Source organism: Nerophis lumbriciformis, linkage group LG07 (assembly GCF_033978685.3).
Source record: "Nerophis lumbriciformis linkage group LG07, RoL_Nlum_v2.1, whole genome shotgun sequence".
Classification (NCBI taxonomy): domain Eukaryota; kingdom Metazoa; phylum Chordata; class Actinopteri; order Syngnathiformes; family Syngnathidae; genus Nerophis; species Nerophis lumbriciformis.
In genome coordinates, this window is record NC_084554.2 from 53,982,501 (window position 1) to 54,008,514 (window position 26,014).

At 41.8% G+C, this 26,014-nt stretch overlaps 1 protein-coding gene across 1 annotated transcript in view; it reads right to left on the reverse strand.

Annotated features, from left to right (window-relative positions):
• Nucleotides 1-26,014, reverse strand: part of LOC133609344 (partitioning defective 3 homolog) — a 963,929-nt gene that overhangs the window by 401,193 nt on the left and 536,722 nt on the right. Inside the window, exon 16 of the mRNA XM_061964873.2 lies at nt 1,872-2,058. Within this exon, the coding sequence (XP_061820857.1) occupies nt 1,872-2,058 (187 nt within the window). The remainder of the gene's footprint in view (nt 1-1,871; nt 2,059-26,014) is intronic.

Consider the following 26,014-nt stretch of genomic DNA (forward strand, 5'->3'; position numbering starts at 1 on the left):
AAAAGAAGACTCAAGTAAACAACACCAACATTTTATATGCGTTCCATTGAAAATCTAGAACATTACACACGGCGAATCAAAAATCTATCAAAATGTTTTAGTAGGACTTTGGTAAGCTATGAAGCCACACCACTTGATGGATTGTATTATTATTATGCTGTGTGTATAAGGTAAGACATATTATCTGCTGTTTTGTTTCGCAATATTATGCAAAGGCAACTTTTCTTTCCTTCTGGTACCTGCTGATCTGTATTTGGGATCTGCATAAGACCTGAAAAATTGCGCACGTCCGCCTTTGTAGTCCGTGCCGACACCGTAGTCAATATGTTTCTTCTTTTTCTCTATCTTCTTGTTATGTGACATTCATCCTCCACTGTTGCCATTTCTAATATAAAGTAGTGTAAAGTTCATACTTATATCTGTCAGTAAACTCGCCATGAAAGCACTAAAACATACCGGTGTAGTGACTTTACATTATTCACCCAAGGAACTTTAGTTGTTAGAGAGACGGTTTTTCACGGGACACATTTCAGGCGTTGTTGATGCACTAGTGGGGCCCGGAATGAGGAAATGCTGCTCAGTTATTGAACAAAGATGACGGGGAGAAGACGCTGTCAAAGTGGAGGCACGTAAATAAAACCGCCCACAAAACGGCGCATCCTGAAGAGACTTGAAGATGGTGTGTAAAACATAATCCATGCAACATTTTGAGCAAAGAACCACCATTACATGTTATGTAGACCAGTGGTCCCCAACCACCGGGTACCCGGTACCGGTCCACGGACCAATTGGTACAGGGTTGAAAAAAATAAAATAAATAAATATATAAATATATATATATATATATATGTATCCCTGCAGACTGTATTGATCTATATTGATATATAATGTAAATATTGTGTTTTTTATGTTGATTTAATAAAAAATAAAAAAAAATAAAAAAAAAATATATATATATATATATATATATATATTTTTTTTTTTTTTATGACAAAATTTTTTTAAATATTGTGTTTTTTATGTTGATTTAATAAATTAAAAAAAATAAAAATAAATATATATATATATATATATATATTTTTTTTTAAATCAACATAAAAAACACAATATTTACATTTTTTTTGTCATAAAGAAATACACACATACAAGGGTTTTTTAATAAATAAAAAAATAAATAAATAAATATATATATATATTTTTATTTTTTATTTTTTATTAAATCAACATAAAAAACACAATATTTAAATTTTTTTTGTCATAAAGAAATAAAATTATGTATGCTTACGGACTGTATCCCTGCAGACTGTATTGATCTATATTGATATATAATGTAAATATTGTGTTTTTTATGTTGATTTAATTAAAAAAAAAATAAAATAAAAAAAAAAATAAAAAAAAAAATATATATATATATAATTAAAAAAAAAATATATATATATATATATATATATTATTTTTTTATTTTTATTAAATCAACATAAAAAACACAATATTTACATTATATATCAATATAGATCAATACAGTCTGCAGGGATACAGTCCGTAAGCATACATGATTGTATTTCTTTTTGACAAAAAAAATAAAAAATAAAATAAAAATACCATAACCACTGATGTAAACCACAAGGAAGTCTTCTACACTTAGAAACAAATCATAATGTGACTCCTTTAATGCGCCTTATAGTCCGGTGCGCCTTATATATGAAAATAGACCTAAATAGACTCGCTCATCGCCGTAATCCGGTGTGCCCTATGGTCCGGATATTTGAAAATCCAGATGTATCTTTACGCAGCACACCTCTCATAAACACAGCTAATCCTCACCATCGGTAACCACAAACATCCTGGGGATGAGGACCCATTTTGCTCACCATTCGTTGTGGCCGGCCGGCACCTGGATCCACGGTCCCGGGTTCCCTCCGACGAAGCCCAGGTCTTCATGGGAGCTCGAAGACGATTGGTCCGAGAAGTGCGGAGGGAGCACAGGCGGTCTGTCGTCTTCTATCAGCACGATGTCATCCTGGGGCATGTTCACAGTGGGGGAGAGCTGGTATGTACCTAGGACAGGGCGAGTAAGACGGAAGGGATCCGGTTGAAGGACGGGTGCAGTAAATTCATACGTTTAAGTAAACATTTGCATTTGTTGCATTCAGGTAAGGCGGTCTGATAGGCAAAAACAAACTGGTGTTAAAGTGTTGAGTTCGAAAATAGTGTTTTGTGATAGTTCTCTAGCTTTCGTATGTTCGGTCCCTTGGCGAGTTATTATACCAAACCCAAAAGCAGTGAAGTCGTCACGTGTAAATAGTAAACAAAAAGAGAATACAATGATATGCAAATCCTTTTCAACTTATATTCAATTGAATAGACTGCAAAGACAAGATATTTAACGTTTGAACTGGAAAACTTTGTTATTTTTTGCAAACATTAGCTCATTTGAAATTTGATGCCTGCAACATGTTTCAAAAAAGACTGATAAAGTTGAGGAATGCTCATCAAAGACTTATTTGGAACATCCCACAGGTGAACAGGCTAATTGGGAACAGGTGGGTGCCATGATTGGGTATAAAAGCAGCTTCCATGAAATGCTCAGTCGTTCACAAACAAGGACGGGGCGAGGGTCACCACTTTGTCAACAAATGCCTGAGCAAATTGTTTAAAGAACAACATTTCTCAACCAGCTATTGCAAGGAATTTAGGGATTTCACCATCTACGCTCCGTAATATCATCAAAGGGTTCAGAGAATCTGGAGAAATCCCTGCACGTAAGCGATGATAGTACGGACTTTCGATCCAACAGGCGGTACTGCGTCAAAAAGCGACATCAGTGTGTAAAGGATATCACCACATGGGCTCAGGAACACTTCAGAAAACCACTGTCAGTAACTACTGACTAACTCTACTATGCAACGCCAAAGCCATTTATCAACAACACACACACATATATATATATATATATATATATATATATATATATATATATATATATATATATATATATATATATATATATATATATATATATAAATATATATATATATATATATATATATATATATATATGTATATATATATATATATATATATATATATATATATATGTATATATATATATATATATATACATACAATATATGTACATATATATATATACACACATACAATATATGTACACATATATATATATATATATATATATATATATATATATATATATATATATATATATATATATATATATATATATATATATATATATATATATATATATATATATATATGTATATATATATATATACATACTGTATACATACATATCACTGCACGTAAGCCATGATATTACGGACTTTCGATCCAACAGGCGGTACTGCGTCAAAAAGCGACATCAGTGTGTAAAGGATATCACCACATGGACTCAGGAACACTTCTCGAAAACCACTGTCAGTAACTACTGACTAACTCTACTATGCAACGCCAAAGCCATTTATCAACAACATTCCAGTCTGTTGTAGCAATTGGAAGACCTTGAAGAAGGTACTGTCTTGCAAAGCTAAATATCGTAAAAAAAAAAGAAGCCTTTCAACAAACTCCCATCCAGACAACAATCAAGTCCCTTGAAGTCGCTGAAAAGTTGGAGGTTCCAGTCCTCGTATGAATTATCCTTCAGAATTCTTCCTCCGAGGACAAAGAAGAGTTTCCTTGATTGGTATGCGGTCATGTACGACCTTCCCTGCAGCAGACTCCTTTGAGCTGCAGATATGCACATATGTTTCATGTACCCTAATATTTTTTGTTCAAATAAAGACAATAATGCAATTGTTTGTGGTCCCCTTTATTTAGAAAAGTATCAAAAAATATCAAAATACATTTTGGTACTGGTACCAAAATATTGGTATCGGGACAACACTACATTTGTTGATAACTTGTTATTTTTGACAGCCCTAAAAAAGTAGGATTTTTTTTTCAACAATAAGGACATTCGTCAAAGCTGGAAAATGGTTTGTGTTTCTTCTACAATTGGGAATCCAGATCGATAACTAAGTAAGTAAGTTTGTCATTTTGTAGGGTTCCATTCCAGTCTGTTGTAGCAATTGGAAGACCTTGAAGAAGGTACTGTCTTGCAAAGCTAAATATCGTAAAAAAAAAAAAAGCCTTTCAACAAACTCCCATCCAGACAACAATCAAGTCTCTTGAAGTCGCTGAAAAGTTGGAGGTTCCAGTCCTCGTATGAATTATCCTTCAGAATTCTTTCTCCGAGTACAAAGACACACCCGGGGAAGAGTTTCTTTGATTGGTATGCGATCATGTACGACCTTCCCTGCAGCAGACTCCTTTGAGCTGCAGATATGCACATATGTTTCATGTACCCTACTATTTTTTGTTCAAATAAAGACAATAATGCAATTGTTTGTGGTCCCCTTTATTTAGAAAAGTATCAAAAAATATCAAAATACATTTTGGTACTGGTACCAAAATATTGGTATCGGGACAACACTACAATTGTTGATAACTTGTTATTTTTGACAGCCCTAAAAAAGTAGGATTTTTTTTGAAAAATAAGGACATTCGTCAAAGCTGGAAAATGATTTGTGTTTCTTCTACAATTGGGAATCCAGATCGATAACCAATTTAAGTAAGTAAGTTTGTCATTTTGTAGGTTCCATTCCAGTCTGTTGTAGTAATTGGAAGACCTTGAAGAAGGTACTGTCTTGCAAAGCTAAATATCGTAAAAAAAAAAAAAAGCCTTTCAACAAACTCCCATCCAGACAACAATCAAGTCTCTTGAAGTCGCTGAAAAGTTGGAGGTTCCAGTCCTCGTATGAATTTTTTTTTTTTTTTTTTTTAATGCTACAAAGTATTATATTAATTTCATTTTTTTCAAGTAAAAAAAAACAACATTATTTTCAAAGTGTGGCGGTAATAAAAATATGTGCCACATTCAATTAAATTATATATTGTATAATTAGTGCGATATACTTTTGTAATTAATCCCATGAGTTTAGGGTTGTACGGTATACCAATATTAGTATAGTAACACAATACTAATGAATCATATTCGGTACTATGCCACCTCTAAAAAGTACTTACTACTAAAAGACACGTTGTCTAGTATGTTCACTATTTTATTTAAGGACTAAATTGCAATAATAAACATATGTTTCATGTACACTAATATTTTTTGTTCAAATAAAGACAATAATGCAATTTTTTGTGGTCCCCTTTATTTAGAAAAGTATCAAAAAATATCAAAATACATTTTGGTACTGGTACCAAAATATTGGTATCAGGACAACACTAAATGCGTTGTTAACTTGTTATTTTTGACAGCCCTAAAAAAAGTAGGATTTTTTTTTCAACAATAAGGACATTCGTCAAAGCTGGAAAATGATGTGTGTTTCTTCTACAATTGGGAATCCAGATCGATAACCAATTAAGTAAGTAAGTTTGTCATTTTGTAGGTTCCATTCCAGTCTGTTGTAGCAATTGGAAGACCTTGAAGAAGGTACTGTCTTGCAAAGCTAAATATCGTTAAAAAAAAAAGCCTTTCAACAAACTCCCATCCAGACAACAATCAAGTCTCTTGAAGTCGCTGAAAAGTTGGAGCTTCCAGTCCTCGTATGAATTATCCTTCAGAATTCTTCCCCCGAGGACAAAGAAGAGTTTCCTTGATTGGTATGCGGTCATGTACGACCTTCCCTGCAGCAGACTCCTTTGAGCTGCAGATATGCACATATGTTTCATGTACCCTAATATTTTTGGTTCAAATAAAGACGATAATGCAATTGTTTGTGGTCCCCTTTATTTAGAAAAGTATCAAAAAATATCAAAATACATTTTGGTACTGGTACCAAAATATTGGTATCGGGACAACACTACATTTGTTGATAACTTGTTATTTTTGACAGCCCTAAAAAAGTAGGATTTTTTTTGAAAAATAAGGACATTCGTCAAAGCTGGAAAATGATTTGTGTTTCTTCTACAATTGGGAATCCAGATCGATAACCAATTAAGTAAGTAAGTTTGTCATTTTGTAGGTTCCATTCCAGTCTGTTGTAGCAATTGGAAGACCTTGAAGAAGGTACTGTCTTGCAAAGCTAAATATCGTAAAAAAAAAAAAAGCCTTTCAACAAACTCCCATCCAGACAACAATCAAGTCTCTTGAAGTCGCTGAAAAGTTGGAGGTTCCAGTCCTCGTAAGATTTTTTTTTTTTTTTTTTTTTTTTTTAATGCTACAAAGTATTATATTAATTTCATTTTTTTCAAGTAAAAAAAACAACATTATTTTCAAAGTGTGGCGGTAATAAAAATATGCGCCACATTCAATTAAATTATATATTGTATAATTAGTGCGATATAATTTTGTAATTAATCCCATGAGTTTAGGGTTGTACGGTATACCAATATTAGTATAGTAAGACAATACTAATGAATCATATTCGGTACTATGCCACCTCTAAAAAGTACTTACTACTAAAAGACAAGTTGTCTAGTATGTTCACTATTTTATTTAAGGACTAAATTGCAATAATAAACATATGTTTCATGTACACTAATATTTTTTGTTCAAATAAAGACAATAATGCAATTTTTTGTGGTCCCCTTTATTTAGAAAAGTATCAAAAAATATCAAAATACATTTTGGTACTGGTACCAAAATATTGGTATCAGGACAACACTAAATGCGTTGTTAACTTGTTATTTTTGACAGCCCTAAAAAAAGTAGGATTTTTTTTTCAACAATAAGGACATTCGTCAAAGCTGGAAAATGATTTGTGTTTCTTCCACAATTGGGAATCCAGATCGATAACCAATTAAGTAAGTAAGTTTGTCATTTTGTAGGTTCCATTCCAGTCTGTTGTAGCAATTGGAAGACCTTGAAGAAGGTACTGTCTTGCAAAGCTAAATATCGTAAAAAAAAAAAAAAGCCTTTCAACAAACTCCCATCCAGACAACAATCAAGTCTCTTGAAGTCGCTGAAAAGTTGGAGGTTCCAGTCCTCGTATGAATTTTTTTTTTTTTTTTTTTTTTTTTTTTTTTTTTTAATGCTACAAAGTATTATATTAATTTCATTTTTTTCAAGTAAAAAAAACAACATTATTTTCAAAGTGTGGCGGTAATAAAAATATGCGCCACATTCAATTAAATTATATATTGTATAATTAGTGCGATATATTTTGTAATTAATCCCATGAGTTTAGGGTTGTACGGTATACCAATATTAGTATAGTAACACAATACTAATGAATCATATTCGGTACTATGCCACCTCTAAAAAGTACTTACTACTAAAAGACAAGTTGTCTAGTATGTTCACTATTTTATTTAAGGACTAAATTGCAATAATTGTCATGACTATGGCTTGGTTTGTTCTCCCGAGGTGCAAGTGAATTGGACTGGTCATGGCGTGAAGGTAAATACATATTTAATAATAACACTCAAACGAACAAAAGGCGCGCTCAAGGCGGATGTACAAACTTGACTAATGAAAACAAAAGACTTGCACGGCGGCAAAAAACTATGAACAATTAAACAAAACACTAACTGTGGCATGAATCGAAACAAAACTTACTTGACATGGCATGAAGTGCGCAGAGGTACATAGAGTGTGACAGGGGTAAGAATGCGGGGGTGTCGTCAGGACGAACAACAGAAAATGAATGAACTTAAATACTATGGACATGATTAGTGAAAGCAGGTGCGTGACTCAAAACGTGAAACAGGTGCGTGACGTGACAGGTGAAAACTAATGGTTGCTATGGTGACAAACAAGAGTGCACAATGAGTCCAAACGTGGAACAGGTGAAACTAATGGGTAATCATGCAAACAAGACAAGGGAGTGAAAAGCCAGAAACTAAACAAAACATGACTTAAAACAAAACATGATTACACAGACATGACAATAATAAACATATGTTTCATGTACTCTAACATTTTTTGTTCAAATAAAGCCAATAATGCCATTTTTTGTGGTCCCCTTTATTTAGAAAAGTATCAAAAAATATCAAAATACATTTTGGTACTGGTACCAAAATATTGGTATCGGGACAACACTGCATGCGTTGTTAAATTGTTATTTTTGACAGCCCTAAAAAAGTAGGATTTTTTTTTCAACAATAAGGACATTCGTCAAAGCTGGAAAATGATTTGTGTTTCTTCTACAATTGGGAATCCAGATCGATAACCAATTAAGTAAGTAAGTTTGTCATTTTGTAGGTTCCATTCCAGTCTGTTGTAGCAATTGGAAGACCTTGAAGAAGGTACTGTCTTGCAAAGCTAAATATCGTAAAAAAAAAAAAAGCCTTTCAACAAACTCCCATCCAGACAACAATCAAGTCTCTTGAAGTCGCTGAAAAGTTGGAGGTTCCAGTCCTCGTATGAATTATCCTTCAGAATTCTTTCTCCGAGGACAAAGACACACCCGGGGAAGAGTTTCCTTGATTGGTATGCGGTCATGTACGACCTTCCCTGCAGCAGACTCCTTTGAGCTGCAGATATGCACATATGTTTCATGTACCCTAATATGTTTGGTTCAAATAAAGACAATAATGCAATTGTTTGTGGTCCCCTTTATTTAGAAAAGTATCAAAAAATATCAAAATACATTTTGGTACTGGTACCAAAATATTGGTATCGGGACAACACTACATTTGTTGATAACTTGTTATTTTTGACAGCCCTAAAAAAGTAGGATTTTTTTTGAAAAATAAGGACATTCGTCAAAGCTGGAAAATGATTTGTGTTTCTTCTACAATTGGGAATCCAGATCGATAACCAATTAAGTAAGTAAGTTTGTCATTTTGTAGGTTCCATTCCAGTCTGTTGTAGCAATTGGAAGACCTTGAAGAAGGTACTGTCTTGCAAAGCTAAATATCGTAAAAAAAAAAAAAGCCTTTCAACAAACTCCCATCCAGACAACAATCAAGTCTCTTGAAGTCGCTGAAAAGTTGGAGGTTCCAGTCCTCGTATGAATTGTTTTTTTTTGTTTTTTTTAATGCTACAAAGTATTATATTAATTTCATTTTTTTCAAGTAAAAAAAACAACATTATTTTCAAAGTGTGGCGGTAATAAAAATATGCGCCACATTCAATTAAATTATATATTGTATAATTAGTGCGATATACTTTTGTAATTAATCCCATGAGTTTAGGGTTGTACGGTATACCAATATTAGTATAGTAACACAATACTAATGAATCATATTCGGTACTATGCCACCTCTAAAAAGTACTTACTACTAAAAGACAAGTTGTCTAGTATGTTCACTATTTTATTTAAGGACTAAATTGCAATAATTGTCATGACTAGGACTATGGCTTGGTTTGTTCTCCCGAGGTGCAAGTGAATTGGACTGGTCATGGCGTGAAGGTAAATACATATTTAATAATAACACTCAAACGAACAAAAGGCGCGCTCAAGGCGGATGTACAAACTTGACTAATGAAAACAAAAGACTTGCACGGCGGCAAAAAACTATGAACAATTAAACAAAACACTAACTGTGGCATGAATCGAAACAAAACTTACTTGACATGGCATGAAGTGCGCAGAGGTACATGGAGTGTGACAGGGGTAAGAATGCGGGGGTGTCGTCAGGACGAACAACAGAAAATGAATGAACTTAAATACTATGGACATGATTAGTGAAAGCAGGTGCGTGACTCAAAACGTGAAACAGGTGCGTGACGTGACAGGTGAAAACTAATGGTTGCTATGGTGACAAACAAGAGTGCACAATGAGTCCAAACGTGGAACAGGTGAAACTAATGGGTAATCATGCAAACAAGACAAGGGAGTGAAAAGCCAGAAACTAAACAAAACATGACATAAAACAAAACATGATTACACAGACATGACAATAATAAACATATGTTTCATGTACTCTAACATTTTTTGTTCAAATAAAGCCAATAATGCCATTTTTTGTGGTCCCCTTTATTTAGAAAAGTATCAACAAATATCAAAATACATTTTGGTACTGGTACCAAAATATTGGTATCGGGACAACACTGCATGCGTTGTTAACTTGTTATTTTTGACAGCCCTAAAAAAGTAGTTGTTTTTTTTCAACAATAAGGACATTCGTCAAAGCTGGGAAATGATTTGTGTTTCTTCTACAATTGGGAATCCAGATCGATAACCAATTTAAGTACGTAAGTTTGTCATTTTGTAGGTTCCATTCCAGTCTGTTGTAGCAATTGGAAGACCTTGAAGAAGGTACTCTCTTGCAAAGCTAAATATCGTAAAAAAAAAAAGCCTTTCAACAAACTCCCATCCAGACAACAATCAAGTCTGAAAAGTTGGAGGTTCCAGTCCTCGTATGAATTATCCTTCAGAATTCTTTCTCCGAGTACAAAGACACACCCGGGGAAGAGTTTCCTTGATTGGTATGCGGTCATGTACGACCTTCCCTGCAGCAGACTCCTTTGAGCTGCAGAAGTCCATAGATGTGCTGGCACCGGGTTGAGAGGAAGAACTGTTGCGTGCCAGGAGACGTGCTGACGGCATTGTCTTGGTATGACATTTCCAAGTCTGCAGGCAAAGTCAACACCGGCAGATTTCTAACACTTTTTTTTTTTTTTTTTTAGGAAATACCATTATTGCTGTTTGCTCTGCCGGAGTTTTCATTCAAATCAGCAGCGTCGTTCAAAAAAGCTTTTATCAATTACGCCAAATAGCGAAAGTGAAACCGCTTCTATCAAGACATGATCTTGAGAAATTAATCCACGCTTTTATCTCGACTCGTCTTGACTACTGCAATGCCCTGTATGTTGGCATTAGCCAGGCCTCCCTCGCCCGCCTGCAGCTCGTGCAGAACTCTGCTGCTCGTCTGCTAACACAGACCCGCAGACGTGAGCACATCACCCCTATTTTAGCGTCCCTTCACTGGCTCCCTGTGCGTTACCGAATACATTTTAAACTCCTTTTATTTGTTTTTAAATGTCTAAACAACCTCGCGCCAACCTATCTCTCCGACCTCCTTCAGCCTTACTGCCCCACCCGATCCTTAAGATCAGCCGATCAGCTGCTGTTGACGGTCCCTGACACAAGGCTGAAGCTTAGAGGTGACAGAGCTTTTGCCGTTGCTGCTCCCAAGCTCTGGAACGACCTACCCCTGAGTGTTAGACAAGCCTCCTCTCTTCCTGTTTTTAAATCTCTCTTAAAAACATACTTTTATTCCATGGCTTTTAACACTGAGTGATATCCATCCTGCAATGGCGCCCCATAATACACCTGCTGTGATCCTGTTTTTATGTTTTTATGTTTTTATTAATTCTATTTTAATTATTTATTTTTTATCGTGTTCTGTTTGTATTGTGTTGTGTTTGCTCGGTACTCGTTTTATCTTTTAACCTGTTCATTGTACAGCACTTTGGCTACCCCTGTGGTAAATTTTAAATGTGCTCTATAAATAAAGTTGATTTGATTTGATTTGATTTGACTTTTTTTTTTTTTTTTTTAGGAAATACCATTATTGCTGTTTGCTCTGCCGGAGTTTTCATTCTCAAACATGCCTTTTGATGATGAAACGGCCGAGGGATGACACTGTGTCACCAGGAACTAGCAGACAAAAAATATTTGCCTGGGATCTAACAGCTATTTAATTTCATGCAGCGCACGTTGGGAATTTAATTGCAAACACCAATTATTGCAACTATGAGCTGTGTAATTCACTTTTGGTTGTGTCGCCGGAACAAAATGAATGGAATGTAACTCGTAATTATTATTCTCCTGTTTGAATACTTTACATGCGTGATAAAAAATTAAATGTGATAAATCTATGGATAAAAAGCAGAGCCTGGCGACGCATGCGCGTTTATCATAACTCTCTCTCTCTCTCTCTGTCTCTGCCCCTCCCTCACCAATGCTGCTGTTTGTTTTGTTTTTAACCCCTTCTTAACCCTGAACGTGCATTGAAAATACACGCAACCCTAACTCAAAATGGCATTTGAGGCATTTAAGAAACTCCGCCCTGACAGCTCCGCAAAAGAGGACATGTCCGGTGAAAAGAGGACGTATGGTCAGTCTATCCTAGCCCGTTAGCTGCTAGCATGCCGTGTGTTGTGCCTCGGTGTGCATTGTTTACACAACGTGCGTTACGCTACTTAATATGTCCGTGTGGAAACTCGTTCGGTACACCTCCGAACCGAACCGACACAACCGTACCGAAATGGTTCAATACAAATACACGTACCGTTACACCCCTAGTATTGGGCGATACTACAAATTCGGGTACCGATTCAATGCCAACACGAATACTTAATTTTTTTAAGAATCATTTTGAACTGTGGACCAGCTCTATACTCTCGGCAGGGTCCTTGAGGGTGCATGGGAGTTTGCCCAACCAGTCTACATGTGTTTTGTGGACTTGGAGAAGGCATTCGACCGTGTCCCTCGGGAAGTCCTGTGGGGAGTGCTCAGAGAGTATGGGGTATCGGACTGTCTGATTGTGGCGGTCCGCTCCCTGTTTGATCAGTGTCAGAGCTTGGTCCGCATTGCCGGCAGTAAGTCGGACACGTTTCCAGTGAGGGTTGGACTCCGCCAAGGCTGCCCTTTGTCACCGATTCTGTTCATAACTTTTATGGACAGAATTTCTAGGTGCAGTCAAGGCGTTGAGGGGTTCCGGTTTGGTGGCTGCAGGATTAGGTCTGCAGATGATGTGGTCCTGATGGCTTCATCTGGCCAGGATCTTCAGCTCTCGCTGGATCGGTTCGCAGCCGAGTGTGAAGCGACTGGGATGAGAATCAGCACCTCCAAGTCCGAGTCCATGGTTCTCGCCCGGAAAAGGGTGGAGTGCCATCTCCGGGTTGGGGAGGAGATCTTGCCCCAAGTGGAGGAGTTCAAGTACCTCGGAGTCTTGTTCACGAGTGAGGGAAGAGTGGATCGTGAGATCGACAGGCGGATCGGTGCGGCGTCTTCTGTAATGCGGACGCTGTATCGATCCGTTGTGGTGAAGAAGGAGCTGAGCCGGAAGGCAAAGCTCTCAATTTACCGGTCCATCTACGTTCCCATCCTCACCTATGGTCATGAGCTTTGGGTTATGACCGAAAGGACAAGATCACGGGTACAAGCGGCCGAAATGAGTTTCCTCCGCCGGGTGGCGGGGCTCTCCCTTAGAGATAGGGTGAGAAGCTCTGCCATCCGGGAGGAGCTCAAAGTAAAGCCGCTGCTCCTCCACATCGAGAGAAGCCAGATGAGATGGTTCGGGCATCTGGTCAGGATGCCACCCGAACGCCTCCCTCGGGAGGTGTTTAGGGCACGTCCAACCGGTAGGAGGCCTCGGGGAAGACCCAGGACACGTTGGGAAGACTATGTCTCCCGGCTGGCCTGGGAACGCCTCGGGGTCCCACAGGAAGAGCTGGACGAAGTGGCTGGGGAGAGGGAAGTCTGGGCTTCCCTGCTTAGGCTGCAGCCCCCGCGACCCGACCTCGGATAAGCGGAAGAAGATGGATGGATGGATGGATGATAAATGGGTTATACTTGTATAGCGCTTTTCTACCTTCACGGCACTCAAAGCGCTTTGACACTACTTCCACATTCACCCATTCACACACTGATGGCGGGAGTAATATTGGACGTGGTAATTGGGAATTGTTATATATTGTATATATTATATGAATATATAATATAATATAATAATATATCAGTATATAGTATATACTGTATATACAATATGTAAATATTACATGTTATATTTCATATTGCTACTATTGTACATTTTTAGTCTACTTTGATGCAAATCCCATAAGGGTGATGGACGGAAGGGCAGCCCCTGAGTGCTGCGGCCTGCCACCATGCCCCCCTCACCCCCTCCCATCTGTTGCTAGATATTTCGAGATGTACGTTGTAATATGTATATGTGCTTTGCTATGGAGGTTTTTTCCCACTCCAGACTGGGCCCCCTTAGGAGCCCCGTCTAGATTGTATTTTTTTACTCATCCTTCCCCAGCGTTTACCTTTTTCCCATCTTTTACGGGGCGCCTTGTGGCGACCTATCGGCGTTCCTGTTCTGTAACCCTGTCCACTGTTTGTTTGTCTAATCTTGAACGGGTTTGAGCTGAAAACCAACTTTTGTTGTACCGTATTTTCCGCACCATAAGCCGCCCTGGGTTATAAGCCGCGCCTTCAATGAACGGCATATTTCAAAACTTTGTCCACCTATAAGCCGCCCCGTGTTATAAGCCGCATCTAACTGCGCTACAGGGAATGTCAAAAAAACAGTCAGATAGGTCAGTCAAACTTTAATAATATATTAAAAACCAGCGTGATGTGGGCGCGCATGGAGTCGTATATCAACATGGACGGAGCTGCGTGAAAAAAGCCACCCGGCCTCTTCGCGTAAACTTCCCTTAACCACTCGCTCATCTTTTCTTCATCCATCCATCCCTTCGAGTTAGCTTTTATGATGACGCCGGCTGGAAAGGTCTCTTTTGGCAAGGTCTTCCTTTTGAATATCACCATGGGTGGAAGTTTCTGGCCATTAGCATGGCAAGCTAGAACCACAGTGAAGGATGACTTCTCATTCCCTGTGGTGCGAATATTCACCGTACGTGCTCCCGTTGTATCCACAGTGCGGTTCACAGGAATATCAAAAGTCAGTGGAACCTCGTCCATGTTGATAATGTTCTCTGGCCGGATCTTTTTTTCAGCCATCTTGTTTTTACAATATGCACGGAAAGTAGCCAGCTTTTCTTGAAAGTCTTTAGGCAGTTGCTGTGAAATAGTAGTCCGTGTGCGGATGGAGAGATTGCGTCTTTTCATGAACCGGAAACCTGTCGCTTAGTAGGAGCCATTTTGTGGTCTTTACAGATGTAAACACACAAAGGAAATGAAACGTAATATCCGCGCTTCTTCTTCTTCTTCTACGGGGGCGGGTGGTTGCTTACAGTAGAAGAAGAAGCGCTTCCTGTTCTACGGGGAAAAAAAGATGGCGGCTGTTTACCGTAGTTGCGAGACCTAAACTTTATGAAAATGAATCTTAATATTAATCCATATATAAAGCGCACCGGGTTATAAGCCGCACTGTCAGCTTTTGAGTAAATTTGTGGTTTTTAGGTGCGGCTAATAGTGCGGAAAATACGGTACTTGTGCAATGACAATAAAGACCTATCCTATCCTACTTTATACCTGCATTATCCTTTCCATCCTTACCCTTTTCCATTCTTTGTAACTGAGCTACTGTGTGGATCAATAAAGTTTGTCTATGTCTAAAATGTCACAAATGAGATCAGTTTATTTGTTGGCACCCCATTAGCTGTACTCTTAAAAACAAAAACAAAGAAAAAACAGAATCTAAGGAATCCGATCAGAATGACCGTCCAAGACAGTCCTAATCCCCAATAGACTTTCCAAATATTACCAAGATCTAACCAGAAAGACTCGAAAACAATGGCACCTGCTTCATCCTGTTCAACGTAATGCCTTCAAATGAGGAACACGTGGAGAAGAAAACAGGTATAATTAAGTGCTACCTTGATTTGAAAGAGGAACATAATTAGCAACCATGCATTGCTGCTCCATTAGAGCAATGCAATCCAAATTAAAGTATGTCTACCCTCTTTGTGCCTGCAGTGGGACTATGATAAGATTGCACTGAAACATAAATGTAATACATAAACATTAAACACAGTATAATAAAATATGTAAATGACTTTCTAAAGAAAACGGTTATGTAGGAATGTTTATGTGGAGGTGGCAAGCAATAAATAATCTTGTAAATATTTATTCTTAATATTGATGATAACTTGGGCATGGTTTGTATTCTCTCTTGTTAGAATAATTATGCATAAGTTATCACACAACTCAAGGACCTGGTGCATGGGAGTTTGCCCAACCAGTCTACATGTGTTTTGTGGACTTGGAGAAAGCATTCGACCGTGTCCCTCGGGAAGTCCTGTGGGGAGTGCTCAGAGTATGGGGTATCGGACTGTCTGATTGTGGCAGTCCGCTCCCTGTATGATCAGTGCCAGAGCTTGGTCCGCTTTGCCGGTAGTAAGTCGGACACGTTTCCAGTGAGGGTTGGACTCCGCCAAGGCTGCCCTTTGTCACCGATTCTGTTCATAACCTTTATGGACAGAATTTCTAGGCGCAGTCAAGGCGTTGAGGGGATCTGGTTTGGTGGCTGCAGGATTAGGTCTCTGCTTTTTGCAGATGATGTGGTCCTGATGGCTTCATCTGGCCAGGATCTTCAGCTCTCACTGGATCGGTTCGCAGCTGAGTGTGAAGCGACTGGGATGAGAATCAGCACCTCCAAGTCCGAGTCCATGGTTCTCGCCCGGAAAAGGGTTGAGTGCCATCTCCGGGTTGGGGAGGAGATCTTGCCCCAAGTGGAGAAGTTCAAGTACCTCGGAGTCTTGTTCACGAGTGAGGGAAGAGTGAATCGTGAGATCGACAGGCGGATCGGTGCGGCGTCTTCAGTAATGCGGACGCTGTATCGGTCCGTTGTGGTGAAGAAGGAGCTGAGCCGGAAAGCAAAGCTCTCAATTTACCGGTCGATCTACGTTCCCATCCTCACCTATGGTCATGAGCTTTGGGTTATGACCGAAAGGACAAGATCACGGGTACAAGCGGCCGAAATGAGTTTCCTCCGCCGGGTGGCGGGGCTCTCCCTTAGAGATAGGGTGAGAAGCTCTGCCATCCGGGAGGAGCTCAAAGTAAAGCCGCTGCTCCTCCACATCGAGAGGAGCCAGATGAGGTGGTTCGGGCATCTGGTCAGGATGCCACCCGAACGCCTCCCTAGGGAGGTGTTTAGGGCACGTCCGACCGGTAGGAGGCCGCGAGGAAGACCCAGGACACGTTGGGAAGACTATGTCTCCCGGCTGGCCTGGGAACGCCTCGGGGTCCCACAGGAAGAGCTGGACGAAGTGGCTGGGGAGAGGGACGTCTGGGCTTCCCTGCTTAAGCTGCTGCCCCCGCGACCCGACCTCGGATAAGCGGAAGAAGATGGATGGATGGATGGATATCACACAACTCTTATGCTTAAAGGCTGTTGCTATAGTTATTAGCTATTGTGCTCAAGTTGTACTTTCCTATCTGTGCAAGGACAAAACTTGTTATTGTTATTTTGTTTGTCTTAGCCCAGTAACAGCCAAGGACTTCAAGGACCTCAACGAAAATAAGACTGCAGCCCGCAGACGAAGAAAAGACAAGGCGAAATCACGAGGCCCCCCAGCACATTCCGCCACGTATTGTGCGTACTGGAGCTGCTTTGCATGATATAGGTGACCACTCCCTTTAGAGGCGGCCTCAGTGATGTTGACTGGGGAACTCCTGAATAAATAGAGGAACGCGGGAGCTGTACCTTAGAGCGTAGGGCGAGACTGCGACTGAGTGTGCAGCTCCATGCGTTCCCCCCATGAGCTAAATTGAACTCTGTCTCTGCATTATTCCTTGCTTCTTGTTGTCATGTCTGTATTATCATGTTTTGTTTTAAGTCATGTTTTGTTTAGTTTCTGTCTTTTCACTCCCTTGTCTGGTCACCATAGCAACCATTAGTTTTCACCTGTCACGTCACGCACCTGTTTCACGTTTTGAGTCACGCACCTGCTTTCACTAATCATGTCCATAGTATTTAAGTTCATTCATTTTCTGTTGTTCGGCCTGACGACCTCACCCCATATATGCTTCTGCACACCCTTATGATCCTTGCTGCTCTTTTTTCATGCCGGTTCCATGCCAAGTAAGTTTTTGTTTATCAAGCCACAGTTTATGTTTTGTTTAATTGTTCATAGTTTCCGCCACTGTGCGCACTTTGGTTTGATCTTTTTTTGTAGTTCTAGTGTTTCAATAAATCATGTACCTTCATTCCCGTCTCGCCCGTGCCAACTTTCCGTTGCATCCTGGAAAAGCACACACCCCGGACCAAGTCCTGACACTTGTCTGTTTAATAGATGTCGTCAGTGTTTGAACCTCCATCCATCCATCCATCCATTTCTACCGCTTATTCCCTTCGGGGTCGCGGGGGCGCTGGAGCCTATCTCAGCTACAATCGGGCGGAAGGCAGGGTACACCCTGGACAAGTCGCAACCTCATCGCAGAGCCAACACAGATAGACAGACAACATTCACACTCACATTCACACACTAGGGCCAATTTTAGTGTTGCCAATCAACCTATCCCCAGGTGCATGTCTTTGGAGGTGGGAGGAAGCCGGAGTAGAACCCACGCAGTCACGGGGAGAACATGCAAACTCCACACAGAAAGATCCCGAGCCCGGGATTGAACCCCAGACTACTCAGGACCTTCGTATTGTGAGGCAGATGCACTAACCCCTCTGCCACCGTGCTGCCCTGTGTTTGAACCTGACATCTCTCAATACTGAAGGCATTAGCAGGTATGTGTGACACCCTATGGAAGATTGTTGGGGGCCTATGGAGTCGCTCCAAAACTGGTCACTCTCATAGGGATGTTCTACCGTCACGTTGAATGCGGCGTCATTGTTAATGGTGAGCCCTCCACATGGTTCACTGTGGAGTCTGGTGTGCGGCAAGGGTGTACAATTTCCTCCATTCTCTTCCTGATTGCCAGAGACTGGGTCATGCGGAATACAACTGACAGACCCAGGGGTATCCTGTGGACTTTGTTCTCCCAATTTGAAGATCTAGATTTTGCTGTCCTTGCACCAAAGCACATCCATTTGCAGGAGAAAACTGACAGACTGAACAAGTTCGCCCAACTGGTACGTCTGGACATAAATGTGTCCAAAACACAAGTGATGTGCAATTAATGCCACTCCAGATGTACCAATCACATTGAATGGACACGCTCTTGACTATGTTGAGGACTTTACCTATCTGGGAAGTCTCGTCAGTAAGGACAACTCTGCACAAAAGGACATTAGAGCAGGACTCGGAAAGGCACAGGTCTCTGCACTGCTGACTTGTCTCCACTCACTATGGACTGGCCTCTTACACTATTTACTGTATCCACTCAGCATCCATTGCACCGGTCACCCAGGGTGGGGTCCCCACATCTGCGGTCCCTTCCAAGGTTTCTTGTTGTTCCCCTTGGGTTGAGTTTTTTTCTTGCCCTGATGTGGGATCTGAGCCGAGGATGTTGTGATTAACACTTGTGATTAAGGGCTATAGAAGTCAACTTTGATTGATTGATTGATAGTTTTTTAGAACTGTCCGTCTTACCTAAATTAACACACTTGAATGGCGACACATTTAAGAATCGAGCATTTTCCTGACACCAGTGGTTATCCAGTCAGCCTCACAGACCGGAGATCAAAGGTTCAGATCACCAAGGGTCCCCCCTGTCACACTTGGGTGAAGTCTTGTCTGGTTTCAGGTTGTCTTGTCACTTCCTGTTTTATTTTGAAATACTAACTCCCTCTCGTTCAGATCACTTGCCCTTCCTCCTGTCTTGTCTTTCCTGATTGCCTGATTGTGCCCACCTGTGTCACCCTCCCTCATGTGTATAAATGTCTCGTCCTCCCTTCTGTCCTGTGCCAGAGTGTTTTCGTATCTTCTTGTGCGTACCTCTAACGTTCCTTTGCCATAGGATTGTCCACAGCCATAGCTACGTTTTGTGTACCTTTCTGGAGCCACGGGAGTATTTTGGTTTGTAAGTTTTCTCAGGCAAGATTAGCTTCCTAGCATTACCTCCGTTGGAGCGCTTTTTGTTCTTCTTAGTAGTTTTTGTTCATAGCCCCTTTTTCCCCTCCAGAGACGGAGCGTTTTGAGTTATTGATATTTTTAGTAAGTTTAGTGGTCAGGTTAGATCTGGTTTGATAGCCTGTTTTTGTTTCTCCCGTTTTGGACCCCTTCCCTGTTCAGAATAGATATCTGTTTCTGAAAATCCTGCATCTGTGTTCAGAGTCCTGTTCTGGTCGTGATACCCCCACATCTGCGGACCTCTCCAAGGTTTGTGATTGTTCCTATTGGGTTGAGTTTTTTCTTGCCCTGATGTGGGATCTGAGCCGAGGATGTGCCCTAACCCTTTCAGACATTTGTGATTAAGGGCCAACAAATCACACCGCCAGGTTGTGATTTGTTGGTTAGTGTGTACCCTCCTGTTGACAATTTCACCCGACTTCTTCCCTTTGTGGCCTAAAAGCTGAAATACACGTGTTTTCAATTTACAGGACCCCCTTCATCCCCCTACAAATTGGGTGAAATTACCCCCTCCTGGTGCACCACCCTGATAGATGGCTCACGGATAGGCCCTTGGGCACGAGCTGACTTATTCTGGTATTGTGGGGAGCACAGATTGTACATTAGAATCCCGGACGAGCCCCCAAATTGTTGCGTTTTGGACCAGTTGTTCCTCCCAGGGAATTCAAGTCACAATTCGCTCCCAAGCTCTTTACGACACTTAAAGCTGAGTTGAAAAACCACCAGAGACAGAATAGGTATTTTGTTGTATATTTTCAAAGCTTTGCAAATATACTTTTTGAGACCAGTCTAACCATAGAACATTCTATAATGGTCTGTCTTCCCGACCCAAAACCCTCTCTCCTCCCCCCTCTCTCTAGACAAAATATATGCTAGTCTAAACACATTCCAAAGCATTCAAGGTTATCACACACAGTTTACTTGCAGAGAAACAGAAAGAGAATAAATGGAAAACACGAGCTGTTTTCAAATATGACTATGAAAGAAAATAAGTAACACAAAAATTCGGATATATGTAAATATCTGCCTCTGACAGGCTGTATAAATAAACTTTGATTGATTGACTGAGCGTTAGTTTTTGCTGTCCATAGAACGTCTCTAGTCGGCATAGTGGAAGTCGCATGATTCTCCATCTCGCTGAGATATACGCGACCCCAAGGCCGGTTGTGGTCAGCTGTGTGGAAGCTATTTGAGGCAGAAATGTTCTCCTCCCCTTCGGCAGACGGAGACAAATGAGCTCCGTGGCGAGAAAGGCCACCTGGCAACGTCCATTCAAACGGATCAGTGCCTCACTTCTCTGTTCCCCGGCATTGTAACCAAGGCATCACCCGCTGACGCATTGAGCTGCACGGTGAGAGGTCGCACTAATAGAACTGCTCCACCTTCCTTCCTCCATCTGTGGCCATCACATGCACTTCTACTTTCTGCTCTCAAATCTCATTCTTCCCTCGTGGTTTTATCCATCTTGGGGTTCTTTACGGCCTATTGATCAGCCTGATGGAGGGAACATTAGTTAAGCCTCCATTCAGACCATACATGTATATATAGAAGTAGGTAATCCCACTAAGTACACGCCTGGAAACTGAAGCTACAGAACTTTAGCGCGGTCTTCTAACAACGTGGGATTTATTCATCAATGCAATTGCAGAGAAAAGGCCGGTCCATACTCCTGTTCGGGAAAAAACTCAATTGAATGGCTCGGATGTTAACAACTCGGAGACCTTTAGTGGTCACGGGGGGTTGAGATAGAGAGCCTTCAGGGACCCTGGGAAAAAAAAAACGTTGAGCTATTGAATTGAGTTTAATTATTGTATTTTATTTGATTCATGCCAAGAAACACTTCAATCATATTCCGTAAAGGCTGAATGGAGGCAGGCTCCTTCAGTTCTACATGTTCAGAGGGTTTGAATCTGTATTGGTGTCAAGACTTGGTCTTGGGTGTTTGCTTTTCCGGGATGCAACGGAAAGTTGGCACGGGCGAGACGGGAATGAAGGTACATGATTTATTTATTATATCAAAAAAAAGTGCAAACGAAAAGCGCGCACAGTGGCGGAGAATAAACTATGAAACCAAAAGACTATAGCAAAAAAGTACAAACGAAAAACACGCACAATGGCGGAGAACAAACTATGAAACCAAAAAGACTATAAACATGGAACAAAAACTTACTTGGCTTGGACAAAAACAGTTGCATGAAGAATGGACATGGAAAGAAGTATCAGGCATGGACAGAGCATAAATGTGGTGAGGTCGTCAGGAAGACAAACTGAAAAACACTGAACTTAAATACTACAGACATGATTAACGAAAACAGGTGCGTGACTCAAGACGTGAAACAGGTGCGTGACGTGACAGGTGAAAACTAATGGGTTGCTATGGTGACAATCAAGAGTGCACAATGAGTCCAAACGTGGAACAGGTGAAACTAATGGGGTAATCATGGAAACAAGGCAAGGGAGTGAAAAGACAGAAACTAAAGAGTCCTATAACTAAACAAAACATGACTTAAAACAAAACATGATTACACAGACATGACAATTGGACACACTTCCTTGTGGTCGAGAGAATAAGTATTGGATATGTTTAGGTGTTCATTTTACATCCATAACCTCTTTTTGAGTCTGTTGACAAACGGTTCTTACGAGGGAAATGACACCACCCCCCTCTCCAAAAGTATCAGAATTGATCTTTTGAAGATGTCGTCTATTAAAAATATGTTTTGAAAACCAACTTTTATTTAGACATGGTTGAAAATAATAAATAATAATAATAATAATGTTCACGAGTGACGGAAAAGTGGATCGTGAGATCGACAGGCGGATCGGTGCGGCATCTTCAGTAATGCGGACGCTGTATCGATCCGTTGTGGTGAAGAAGGAGCTGAGCCGGAAGGCAAAGCTCTCAATTTACCGGTCGATCTACGTTCCCATCCTCACCTATGGTCATGAGCTTTGGGTTATGACCGAAAGGACAAGATCACGGGTACAAGCGGCCGAAATGAGTTTCCTCCGCCGGGTGGCGGGGCTCTCCCTTAGAGATAGGGTGAGAAGCTCTGTCATCCGGGGGGAGCTCAAAGTAAAGCCACTGCTCCTCCACATCGAGAGGAGCCAGATGAGGTGGTTCGGGCATCTGGTCAGGATGCCACCCGAACGCCTCCCTAGGGAGGTGTTTAGGGCACGTCCCACCGGTAGGAGGCCGCGGGGAAGACCCAGGACACGTTGGGAAGACTATGTCTCCCGGCTGGCCTGGGAACGCCTCGGGGTCCCACAGGAAGAGCTGGACGAAGTGGCTGGGGAGAGGGAAGTCTGGGCTTCCCTGCTTAGGCTGCTGCCCCCGCGACCCGACCTCGGATAAGCGGAAGAAGATGGATGGATGGATGGTTTTGAGGCATGATACTGATAAAGCATGCTCCCAAGGCAGGGTCCGTACGGCTTTCCCACGGCCAAATTCAAGCACTTTTTAAGGACTCTTTCAAGATCAACTTTCCAGTTTTTCCCAGTAGCCTTCAAAAGGCAAAAACCAGTGTGAATCAATCCATAGCCTTGTTGTTTGAGGTCATCTAATGCTGTCTGTAGGAAAAATAGGGAAAATCTGCTAAAAGCTAAGCCTAACATTGAAGCAGCAGTTATCATTAACTGAATGGGGCATAGAAAATGAAGCAGTGTGACTGTTCAATGTCATTGGTGTTTGCAAATGTGTTTCCATTTGTGTTGTTTTTCACATTTCTTGTTCTTTTTCTTACTTACAGCACTCAATGACATTGAATATTACAGATTGATTCACACCGCATTTGTGCTTGTAAACTGCATAATGTGATATAAATACACGCCTGTCGATCTCACGATCCACTCTTCCCTCACTCGTGAACAAGACTCCGAGGTACTTGAACTCCTCCACTTATTATCATACATCCAATTATTAGTCCAATAATTCATCCAATGTTCATTAAAACGACAACCTCCCGGCATGATGGACCGATGCACCACTGTCCTCTTGGGGGCGACACAGAGCTGACACGGCTCTGGCATGACAACAACCTAATGTAAGGGCTAATGTAAGATCAAGCGTGTAGCTTTCATTTTTAAGGAAACTTATTTTGTTTTGTTTTCCATTTTATAATTAGCCTATTGAGTCAGACCAATAGGTCTGCTTGGAAATGTTCATCATTTTTCTCGGCAGTCTGACTTCATCCATCTTCTTCCGCTTATCCGAGGTCGGGTCACAGGGGCAGCAGCCTAAGCAGGGAAGCCCAGACTTCCCTCTCCCCAGCCACTTCGTCCAGCTCCTCCTGGGGGATCCCGAGGTGTTCCCAGGCCAGCCGGGAGAGATAGTCTTCCTAGTGTCCTGGGTCTTCCCCGTGGCCTCCTACCGGTCGGACGTGCCCGAAACACCTCGCAAGGGAGGCGTTCAGGTGGCATCCTGACCAGATGGCCGAACCACCTCATCTGGCTCCTCTCCATGTGGAGGACCAGCGGCTTTACTTTGAGCTCCTTTACTTTGAGTTTCCTCCGCCACCCGGCGGAGGAAACTCATTTCGGCCGCTCGTACCCGTGATCTCGTCCTTTCGGTCATAACCCATAGATCATGACCATAGGTGAGGATGGGAACGTAGATCGACCGGTAAATTGAGAGCTTTGCCTTCCGGCGCAACTCCTTCTTCACCACAACGGACCGATACGGCATCCGCATTACTGAAGACGCCACACCGATCCACCTGTCGATCTCACGATCCACGTCTTCAGACCAATAGGTCTGACTCAATGTCAATCTCCGGGTTGAGGAGGAAACCCTGCCCCAAGTGGAGGAGTTCAAGTACCTGGGAGTCTTGTTCACGAGTGAGGGAAGAGTGGATCGTGAGATCGACAGGCGGATCGGTGCGGCGTCTTCAGTAATGCGGATGCCGTATCGGTCCGTTGTGGTGAAGAAGGAGCTGAGCCGGAAGGCAAAGCTCTTAATTTACCGGTCGATCTACTTTCCCATCCTCACCTATGGTCATGATCTTTGGGTTATGACCGAAAGGACAAGATCACGGGTACGAGCGGCCGAAATGAGTTTCCTCCGCCGGGTGGCGGGGCTCTTCCTTAGAGACAGGGTGAGAATCCGGGAGGAGCTCAAAGTAAAGCCGCTGCTCCTCCACATGGAGAGGAGCCAGATGAGGTGGTTCGGGCATCTGGTCAGGATGCCACCCGAACGCCTCCCTCGCGAGGTGTTTCGGGCACGTCCGACCGGTAGAAGGCCACGGGGAAGACCCAGGACACTAGGAAGACTATGTCTCCCGGCTGGCCTGGGAACACCTTGGGATCCCCCAGGAGGAGCTGGACGAAGTGGCTGGGGAGAGGGAAGTCTGGGCTTCCCTGCTTAGGCTGCTGCCCCTGTGACCCGACCTCGGATAAGCGGAAGAAGATAGATGGATGGATGGAGTCAGACTGCCGAGAAATATGATGAACATTTCCAAGCACTTCACCTAAAATTCTAGCATTTTTCAAACCTTGAAAACACAACATTAAAATGCAGGCACTTTCAAGGTTTTTAAGCACCCGTACAAACCCTGCCAAGGGTCACACGCCCCCTCCCAGGTTTGAGAAGGACCACACGACAGGGAGATGTTCTTTCCTACGTGACAACAGGAAGTTCACGAACCTTGTTTCCCACCCTGCCTGTTTTGGGAACTCGGCCAAGCGGTCGCCTCATAAGACGGCGTCGGTCCGCAGGCTTCAATTTTCACCGCAGCGTGTGGATCTGACACCCAGCAGCACTTTTCAGTGGGACAGAACGGAAGGCAACGCCGAGTGTGATAACGACCTTTGCATTACGCCCTTGCTGTCACCGTCACACTGCGCACTTCATAGTCCCTGCTTTTTTTTCCCTCTGCGAGAAAAGGAAAAGTTTTCTCCTTTCACTCCCCAAAGGCAAACCGGTGGGTGGTTAGAATAGGGAAGTGGGGAAAGAGACGAATTCTATTGCCAGAAACTCATTTAATTGAAAGCGGGAGTGGAGCATACTGCACTTCACCCCCTGCTTGTTATGGATTCAGCCGGGGGGGCATGACGTGGACCTGCATGGCGGGCACGTGTGACGCCCCAGCTGACAATACCACACACTGCATGCTTTACCCAGGCAAGAACTGGATGTGTGTGCTCTGCAACACACCATCACAGGATTAGAAAGTGCTGAGCATTACTTCCAAAGTCATCTGGCTGAAGTGTCATCTGCGGCCCCTTCCGAGGTTTCTCGTTGTCCCCGTTGGGTTGGGGACAATATTTCTGTTTAGGAAAACAATATTTATTTTATTCTGTCCATTTTGTTAACTTAGGGCGGTCAATCTTTTGCAAGGGGACTGCTCGGTTTGTCTCGGAAGACGAAATCCGAGTAGACTTCATCAGTTCATAGACTTAGAT